The sequence below is a fragment of the Alligator sinensis genome, unplaced genomic scaffold (assembly GCF_000455745.1).
Source record: "Alligator sinensis unplaced genomic scaffold, ASM45574v1 scaffold643_1, whole genome shotgun sequence".
Taxonomy (NCBI): Eukaryota; Metazoa; Chordata; order Crocodylia; family Alligatoridae; genus Alligator; species Alligator sinensis.
Genome location: NW_005842783.1, coordinates 145,518 through 155,789, shown reverse-complemented (window position 1 = coordinate 155,789; position 10,272 = coordinate 145,518). Strand labels below are relative to the sequence as shown.

Below are 10,272 nucleotides of genomic sequence, written 5' to 3'. Positions count from 1 at the left end.
TTCCTGCTGGTGCATCATCAATAACATTCTGTGTTAAGGGATGGATCCTCACGAGGACTTAGGGGTCTGACAGGCCACTGTAGACATGAAAGGACTCAAGCACAGTGAGCAATGTAGAATTTTATAGGCATCTTACTCTCACAGTAGAATGCACAGTCCTTAGAGAGGCATCTAGGCTCCCTATACAATACAGGAAAAAGATAGGTACTACAGAAAGTGGTCCACTAAAAGCAGTGCATTAAGGAGGGAACTGGTATCCAACGGGGAATACCAAAGAGATGGTTGTGTCTGATGTCCCTCTGCTTCTTAGGACTTAGGCACCTTATTCAAGGCTACAGAGAGAAACTACCCTCCATGTGGGATTCACAGCCTGGGATCCTCTGTGGAGAGCAGACACTTTTGCCTGTAATACAGAAAAATGGAGCAGGGGTCACTGCTTTTCTTCAAAACCCAGCCAGATGAAAACAGAGAGAGCTTGAGTATGAGTCTAGCTTCCTGGTTAGGTGTTTCACCTTGAACAGTAAAGACTTTGGTTTCAGTCCCTGCTCCAAGGACAGTTTATGTAGTCCAAGGGATAAAGTATATAGACAGCCTTTGGAGCAGGGACTTGGGCCCAGGATACCTCTGTCTCCCAAGAGAGTGTCTTGAGTACTAGGCTACAGTCATGTTCCCTCTTGCATTCACTTCCTTGGGACAGTCAGTCTTTAAATAAAGTGGAGCAGCTTCAATAGGAGGGAGTAATGGTACCTTCCTTCCTTCCTGCACAGTTTATGGTCTAGTGGTCAGGTTACTCCCCTGGAAGGTGAGAGATGGGAATTTAAATCCCCTCATATAGAATCCTCCTCTCTCACATCCTGGGTCAATGCTCTAACCACTTAGCTTTCAATAGACCCTGTCTACCCCTGGCAGCTATGTTTGGAAGGAAAGCAGTAACTTGCTTCAGCAGCCACACTCTGACAATGCCTTGCAAAGTGAACTGTTGAGAAGGGATGGGCAGAAAGCCTAATGTCTTGATTACAGTTGTACATCAGGCACCCATGCTGATCAGCCTTAATGAGGCTGAGGTGCTTCTGGGTATTCCTAGAAGCAGGATCTAAGGTGCTTCAGTAACTTTTTAAACCCAAAACTGAGGAGTCTATAAACTAATGGTTTGTCCAGGGTTCCTCGGCAAGGGACTGAGGATTTTGAGAACCAGAAGTTTGGATTTAGATCCCTAAATCCTTCCTAGGTTCCATTTCAAGGACCTGGGTTGTTTGTGGATCTGGGTCTAGGTGCCAACATTTGGGGTTGAGGATTTTGCTAGCTGTCAAAGTGCCTTAAATTTAAGCACAGAAACTCTCGGCTTTTCAGAGTCTGAGTCCTTTTGTGGATCTGGCCCCGAGTCCCAATCAGTTACAACCAGTGCAAACACACTGGTGGCTACTGCAACTACATGGCTGTCACTGAGCACATCACTGAAGAGAATGGGACTGCAAAGCCGTGACAAAGAGCAGTTATCTATCAAAAACGTTATCAAGGGCTATGCAATACACTAGCTGCAAAGAACCCAGTTTAGCTGCCAGGACACTTTTGCCTGGCACAGTTTATGGTCTATTGGTTAGGTTACTCCCCTGGAAGGTGAGTTTAAGGAACTCTGTGAGTGCACAGAATTCAAGGAAGAAAAAAAATCAATCTTCTTATAGACAGAATACATTCTTTGGAATGTATCTTCTATTTATAGGAAGATTGAGCAACTGGAGAAGGAATCTGGGATTTACCAAAAACAACGCATCAGTTAATTACAAACATCTCCTCAATCTCTACCTACATTTTAGCTCATAGATTGAGCTTGATTATATCCTAAATATACTTCCCATGCTTGAAGGCTGCATCCAGACACAACTATTTGCCCCGAGCCTGATCTACTTCTGCCCTTTGCCTTTCCAAGTGAGCTCTTGTAGCTCTTTCACTTAAGGTAAATCTAACACCCTTGTTGAAGAACCAGCTTCTGTGGCACCCTAATGTTAGAATGAGTGGGGAGGGGAAGAATCTAGTCTTCCCCACTTCCACGCTCAATAATGATTGAGCAGGATTTCAGGCCATGTGATTTGGAGAGCAATAGGATGATCATCCTGAGTGGGCCTGGGGTACACAGTAAGCATGGAGATGGGAGGCATAAGAAAAGTACCTCCACCAGCCACTCTGGTTTCCACAAATCACTCTGCTCTTGTTTGCCGGGTACTTCTAGGAAACATTTCGTCTCCTGAGGCACAATTTTTCTCTCAGACCCATGGGACACCTCCCCCTTTTTCCTTCATTATGCACATTGCTTAACAAGGAAAATTAAACCCCTGGGAACCTAGTGCCTGAACACTATTTACAAGAGCTCAGCATGGTTGGTATATTCAGTAATTGACCAAACTTTGGTGACTTACCATTCATCAAAACCTACTTTATGCTGCATCGCTATCATGTTAAGCATGTCCCACTAACAAGAGTTTTTAATGAGACAAGTAAAGACCACTATTGTAGCTCATAACTTTTACCTTACAGGCATAAAGGTCTTGGCTTTATGATTCCTAACTCCTTTATATACTTGGAACATTTAAATTGGGCAGTGCCTGTGATTAACAAAGTATGGAGGAATTATGGGGCAAATTCTCTGCTCCCCTGAACTCCCTTTCCAGTAGGGCTGTGGAAAGCCTCGTGTGCTGATTCGATTTGGAGGAGATTCAGCACAATTCAGTGGCTCCGAATGCGAATTGAATCAGGGGACCATTAAAAAGGTCCAAAACGATTTGAAGCTCTCCAATCTTTGGAAAAGATTTGGAGAGGTTTGATGATTCAGGCAGCCCCCAGTTGCTGCAGCAGGGAACTAGAGCTGGACTCGGAGCTGGTAAGTGGGGGGGGGCACTAGAGGAGGAGGAGACCATGGGGGGAGTCTCCAACCCCTGCCCACCCCCTCAGCCACCCCTATGGCTGCCCTGCTCGCCCCAACTCTGGCCCTTTAAGGGGAAAAATAAAAACCCTAAAAAAAACCCCGAACTCACCAGCTCCTGCAGCAGCCTAAGAGCTTTGTGGGGCTCGGGCCAGTGGGGGGCAGCGAGGATTGTCCCTGCTGGGCAGGAACCTGTGAGTCTGGGGTTTTGGGGGGTTGTTCCTTAAAGAACCGGAGCTGGGGTGGGTGGGGCAGCCATGGGGGGGAGGCTGAGAGAGCCCACCATGCAGCGCAGGGCAGTGGGGATCGCCCTCCCACCTGGCAGCACCCAGTGAGTCAGGGCTTTTTTTTTTTTTCAAAGTGCTGGGACCTGGGGCAGGCAGGGCAGGCATTGCCATTGCCATTTTGATTCAGATATTCAGCAGCAGCTGAATCTCTGATTCAGATTTGGCCGAATCGATTTGAGACAGTGATTCGAATCACCAAATTGAATCACTGTTCCCCAATTGGCCAAATGCAAATCCGAAGCAAATACTAGCCACCTTGCACAGGCCTATTTTCCAGCACTTATAGATTCATAGATGTTAGAGTCAGAAGGACCTCAATAGGTCATTGAGTCCGACCCTAGCATCTATGAATCTATGAACTTGGGTCTGAGGCAGATGGGGAATAGGACTCCAGTTGCTGCTGCCACTTTTCCCCACCTCTCAGCTGCAGGGTAGTACAACAAAAGCTCTCCTCCTCCAGAGCCCATGCCACATGACTGTGGCACAGCATGGGCAGAGCACCCCTCCACTGGAGACTGGAGGCTAGATTTTAGGGCACCCACTGAGGATGGAGGAGACCCAGGTCCAATTCCCATTCTCCTCCTGAGAAGATTTCCATCTGTAGCTTCCACCTCCTACAATCATCAGTACTGGCTATTTCAGGGAGGCTGTTCCCTCTCCCAATGCAGTGCCCTCACCACCAAGTTTTATGGTGATTATCATGCTCTTTCAAATGGACCCAATTAATAAGTTTGTTATACAAAGTGACAGAGTTTCATGAGGAGGAGATGAGAGGATGCCCGTTCACAATACCCAGTAGCCTCGGGGTAAGGACATTCTTTCATTAGGTGAAAGACCTTTGAAACGTGCAAGAGATTTGAATCTCTCTCTTCCACATTCCTGCCAAGTACCCTAACCTCTGCAGTGTAGGAGGGTTGCTATTTCTATCTCAGTTTTGTGAATGGTGGCAAAGTCTCATTGTGAACCTAGCCTAGGCAACTGAAAACCTGTGTTTCAGAAATATTGATATGAACCTTTTAGGATTTTGATGACTTTGCTTTCCCTTTTTTACTCTCTCAGCTGAATCAAATTTACACAAATTGGCAAATACCTATGGGTAATCTCAAATTGCAATTTTTGTGAATCTGTTATTCAGCAAAAAAATAATTTACCCAACTGTAATGTTAATATCTAGGCAATATATATATATGGAGAGAGGGAGAGAGAGAGAGAGGGAGAGAGAGAGAGATGTAGAAACAAAATGGCATGTTGAAAAACTGCTCCACATACATTTTAATATCTGCAACATCAAAATTCTTTGCATCACTCAAAGTATTTGATAAAAAATTTCAACTGTTCACCTGATTTCCTTTTTCTCCTCCTTCCTAGGTTGCTAAAAGTGAATCTACCCAGAAACTGGAACCAGGATCCCCTCTGACAATTGAATCACTCAAGCAAGAACATAACAGTCCTCACATCTTGAACTTTGTAATAATTTTCATTTCCAGGGCATTTTGCCTTGGATTTATTTCTTTTCAATGACATGGTTAAGCATGGCATATACTTTTCTTAGTAGGTTAGTACCAGGCAGCTGTTCAAAGAATAAAAAAAATATCAGAACACAATTTAAAACTGTTGTGTTGTCCTTTATTTTTAAATGGTACCTTGATGCCTTCCTTCCTGGAAGGTACATACTTTTGCACCTTCTAGATGTTTTATCTGCTTGTTCATTAACCCCCTCAAGGGATTTCTAAAACTACAGAAAGATAGTTTTTCCTGTATTCTAGCTCTCTACTCTATCATTTGTATATAACGGGTTTACATTTCTCTCCAAACATTTTTAATTTATTCAGTACAGAAACATTTTCTCCCTGATCTGTATTTTCAGTCAGTCCTGTTTGAAGATAGCAACCACAGTAGCTAACTTCCAACTACTTGTAGAGTAGCTAAATTATCATTTAAACTGCAGATTGCTGTAATCCTCTGAACCAAGTCATCAATGAATCCATGTCACTAGTTTCCCTCTACTTTATCCTGTTCCAGCGTTCACACACCCACCCCATCTTCAGAGCTAGATTCAGAGCTAAACTTTCACATCCTGAGATGTATGGATTCAGATTTTGGAATGACTTCTACCTTTGTGGTATATATTTGATTAACTTAAGGAACCTATTTTTTACATTATATCTTATAGGTAATTGCTTTTCAAGGACAATAATAGCCTCCACATTGATTCAAAGACTGTGAAAAATCCCATGATGGACCATCTATTATTATTAAGAGAGCTTCCAAAACAAGTCTACAGGATCACAGTTAGTCAGGCTGTGTACATTTTATGCAAGTACCCTTACATAAGAGATTGCATGGGCTGTTGGAGTATTTTTCTTTAATTGTTCATTTCTAGGTTTAAAATGTATGGGTTTTTAAATCCGTATTGTTGCTCTGTACATATACATACAGAACCTGAGCAGAGAAATCCTCTAGAGCATTAATTCTTTGGGGTTAAAAATATACCTCCACTTAGATCAGGCACTTCAGCTTCCCTCAGCAATCTCTGCAGTGTCAAGCTTAGGAGCATGGTAGTGCCCCTGGCTTCCCCTGCCCATGTTGTCCTTGATAGTCCATGAATTCAGCAAGGCTCCTTACTCCTCCCCCTAACCACTGTACTACAGGTTTTAGTTGCCCTGCCTCATATTTAGGTCTGAACTATACTGTGTTTTTGCAACCAATCTATTTTGGGCAAAGATTTGAAAAGTTCACACCCCAGAGCTAAAACTGCCTTCTGGACATAGCTAGGCTAACAAAATAAAGCAACCAGTTTTCAGGCAGCAAAATCTGAGATGCAGATCTACGTGCTCTGAAACAGGCCTCTGAAGCAAAGAGTAGTGGACATCACTTGCTGTTCTGGTTACTGTAGACACTATGCAGTACTGCGACACACGGATTGTTTCTGCTGAGAGGCAGAGTTAATTATCCTAAGGACAGTGCCACTTGAACACTGCTGTGCTGCTTTCCATTCAGGCAGTAGCCTGTGCCTACTTCTCAAACTGGAAGCAGCGCATATATATTCACATAGCATCAGACACCATCATCCTGCAGCCTTTCTGAAGACAGCAGGAAACTGCTTGGTACTGATTTGGGACAAGTTTTTCAAATTTTCATTTGTGTTCCAATATATACCCATGATATTCCCAACAGGTTTCTTTTAGTCACTGGAAACTCCCATTTCTAGATGCATTCAGGATAGAAACAAAAAGAGAAGAAGAGATAAACTTCTGACAGACAGCAGAGAAGACTGGGAACTAGTGCTTCCAAAACTTGAGGCTTGCCTCCTGTCATCCTTAGAGTTGCTCTGACTTGTACCCAGGATCAGGGACAGAACTATATATGCCTGACCCACCTCCCTTCATTAGTTGTGGCAACGGCTGTCAAGAATACATACTTAATTAAAAAGAACTGTAATTGTTCAAATTATTAACAACAGCAGTGAGGAAATACATCACCTCAGAGTGACATAAGTATAAGCCATACAGAAGGAAAGTGGATACAGAAAACACAAGCCATCCAAGAGATATCCCCAAATGTGATTAGACATCTCCTGGACTTTATCTTGTACTCTATGCACAGCAAACAAAACTCAGAATTAAGGTCATGGCATGTGGATAAATGTTAACTCATCTACGTACTGATGCAGCCTGGGTACACCCAGTGGGGTGCCCTGTACTCCAACGCCAGTAGTGGTGGTCAGGCAGGGTGCTGATGCATTTTCCTTTCCTCTCTACAGACCCAGGCCAAGACCAAGTGCTTAACTATATACAATTTATTACTATAATAAATATATGGTGGTGGATGGGTCATACTCAACCTGGCGGGATGTGAATAGTGGGGTCCCCCAGGGCTCAGTCCTGGGGCCCACACTGTTCAACATCTTCATCAGCAACTTGGATGAGGGGGTGGAAAACACGTTGTCCAAGTTTGCCGATGACACCAAGATGTGGGGAGAGGTAGGCATGCTCGAAGGGAGAGAGAGGCTGCAATTAGATTTAGACAGACTACAGAAATGGGTGGATGGTAATAGGATGGGGCTCAATGTAGATAAATGCAGGGTGCTGCACCTGGGGAGAAGGAATCCACAGCATACATACAAGCTGGGGAGCTCCCCCGTTGTGAGCACAGGGGTGGAGTCATTATTGACTCCAAGATGAACATGAGCCGCCAATGTGAGACCGCAGCCAGCAAAGCCAACTGCACCTTGTCGTGCATCCAAAGATGCATCTCAAGCCAGTCCAGAGAGGTGATACTCCCCCTGTACGCGACATTGGTCCAGTCTCAATTGGAGTACTGCGTCCAGTACTGGGCACTGCACTTTAAGAAGGATGTGGCCTGCCTTGAGAGGGTTCAGAGGAGGGCCACCCACTTGGTTGGAGGGCAACAGGGCAGACCCTATGAGGAGAGGCTGAGGGACCTGAACCTGTTCAGCCTCAGCAAACGGAGGCTGAGGTGGGATTTGGTGGCTGCCTACAAACTCATTAAGGGAGATCAACAGCAAATAGGAAGGGCCCTATTCTCCCCAGCAGCACCTGGGGTGACAAGGAACAATGGCCAGAAGCTGCTGGAGAATAGGTTCAAGTTAGAGATTAGGAGGCACTATTTCACTGTCAGGGTAGCAAGGATCTGGAACCAACTTCCTCGGGAAGTGGTCCTCGCTCCTACCTTGGGTAAATTAAAAAAATAGGTTGGATGAACACCTGTCTGGGGTTGTGTGATCCCAGCGTGTGCTCCGGCCAGTGCCGGGGGTCAGACTAGATGATCTATTTAGGTCCCTTCTGACCCCTAACTACTATGAAACAGATACTTAAGATAAAACATGAAATATTTACAATAAAGCTTAGCATATGACACTACGTTATCACGAACATTTAAACCGAGTGGGCTGGCAGCATGCATGATGCGTGCATGTTCAGAAACTCCCCTCTCCTGCCCTCGTGGAGAAAGGACACTGTGCACCCGGCATGGAGGAAATAGTGATCTGCGGTGTCACCATTCCCCCAGTTATATTAACAGACGTTGCCTACCCCCTAAAGCTCTGGCTCATGAAGCCTTATGGAGGGAGCATCACCGACCCGCAAAACCTGGTTTTTAACTACCACCTGACCAGTTGCAGGATGGCCATGGAATGTGCATTTGACCAACTGAAAGGACGATCGAGGGCACTTACATGCTGGCTCAAGATGAAGCAAAAAAATATCACACCCTTTGTAGTGGCAGCCTGCATGCTGCACAATATCTGTGAGAGCTGCGGAGAGGTTTTCAAGGAGTCATGGGAAGAAGCAGTGCAACAGGCAGTGGCCAGACAACAGAGACATGGGGCAGCAGCACAGGGACCGAGGAGATATCCTCAAGGAGAGGCTGGTCAGGCAGCCCTTGTGTGTGATTGTCTGGCAGGATATATTGCTGACTACAACACCTAGTGCTTTGTTCTAAAATAAATTCAGTTTTTTACGCTTTAAATCTGTGTCTGTCTGCAGGGGTGTGCGGTGTTGTGGACAGGGAGTGGAAGGGAGGAAGGTCAGGGGAAGGGGGAGGAAATCTGGACTGGGCTGCTGCTTCCAGACTGAGTGGTTTGGGGGAAGGGGGCATTACGCACCATCACCTACATCTGAATGAGCCCCCTCCCCACCACACGTGGGTGAAAAGGAGGACTATATTATAGCTCTTGGCAGGCGAGGTGGGTGGAGGAACAAGCCAAACAGCAACCCACATTTTTAAATACATTACAGAAATATTTATAAAACAATTCACAACACTTCTCCAAAAGCTGCATGTGGCACTACACAAACAGATTGACGGTGTACCTGAGCAGGGAACGGGAGGGTTCCAATGAGAGCCCCCATTGGAAACTGTATGAAGATCAATGAGCTCAGGAATGCTGGGAAATGTAGTCCAAAAACAAACAAACAAAAAAGCCAGAGACCTCGCTACCACCAACATAGATAGCAATCGCCAATCGATCAGGTGGCAACATCCACCTAACCACCCACCAGCTACCCTTATGATATCATAGCATTTATCATGTCAGTTATAGTAAATGAAAGAAAAACACACATATATTTGTAACATGGTGGGATGGGAAGGGAAAAGAATGGGAGGGGAGGATTCACGCAGCTTGTCTTTGGGATCGGGATGGGGTCTTTGGGATTATGTACTGACAGAGAGAGACCAGACTGACTGAGGATAGGCAGGTGCAAGTGACAAGGATTTGGGGGTGACCATGACCGTGCCCAGTAGAGACTCAGTGAGAGTCAGGACTGCCCAGTAAGAGTCCGGCCATGGGGTTGGGCAGCCTGGGTGGTTTACATGTGCCTCCTGCTGTAATACATTAGGAAAGACATTACAGGGGGTAAATTAGTATTTGACTCCCACTACTGAAATCGGCAGGGAATGGCACACGAGGCTTAACTCACTTGAAAGCACTGTTCGTGCAAACACAAACGCCGTATCCTGCAAACAAAAATGCACCACACCAAAAACAATCTGCATTAAAATTTTCAGGCACCCTACATTAATTCCCGTGTCATCTACACATGCCCTTAAGTGATACTGATAAAAATCCATTACCACTTATATAACCAAACTATGAAACATACGTGCCTTCCTAAGTTCTTCCATAGGGAGAGGAGCAATTATTATGCAACTGCTTACTAATTGCTTACTAATGATGTAATTTGTCAAGTGAATTAGTAATTTAATAATGTCTTTTCAAGTAGATCTAGGACTCAACAAGTCTCAGACACATTGTTAGCCCCATCTAGTGGAAGAAGGAGGAAATTTTTAAATGATCAATTCTTAATTATTATATTATTTAAGCAATCCTAGCAAGGTTCTTAAGCTAGCACCTGAAGCTAAACTAGCACCTTATTGAGTTAAATATACTAGGAGAAGGGTGGAGGATTTACCATAGTACTGTTGTGATTCTACAGTTTTCAGAGTTAAGAAAGCATGAAAACAGAACTTGCAGGCCTCGCTAGAAGTTATGATTTTTGATTGTGTGTGTTTTGTTTCAATAAGTTCCTTTTCTAATGGCCTTGG

At 44.7% G+C, this 10,272-nt stretch overlaps 1 protein-coding gene across 1 annotated transcript in view; it reads left to right on the top strand.

Annotated features, from left to right (window-relative positions):
- The window catches only part of LOC102384812 (integumentary mucin C.1-like), a 24,822-nt gene extending 20,022 nt beyond the window's left edge, over window positions 1-4,800 (top strand). Inside the window, exon 8 of the mRNA XM_006034941.1 lies at window positions 4,573-4,800. Coding sequence (XP_006035003.1) covers window positions 4,573-4,580 — 8 coding nt within the window. The 3' untranslated portion in view covers window positions 4,581-4,800. The remainder of the gene's footprint in view (window positions 1-4,572) is intronic.
- The last annotated feature ends 5,472 nt before the right edge of the window (window positions 4,801-10,272 follow it).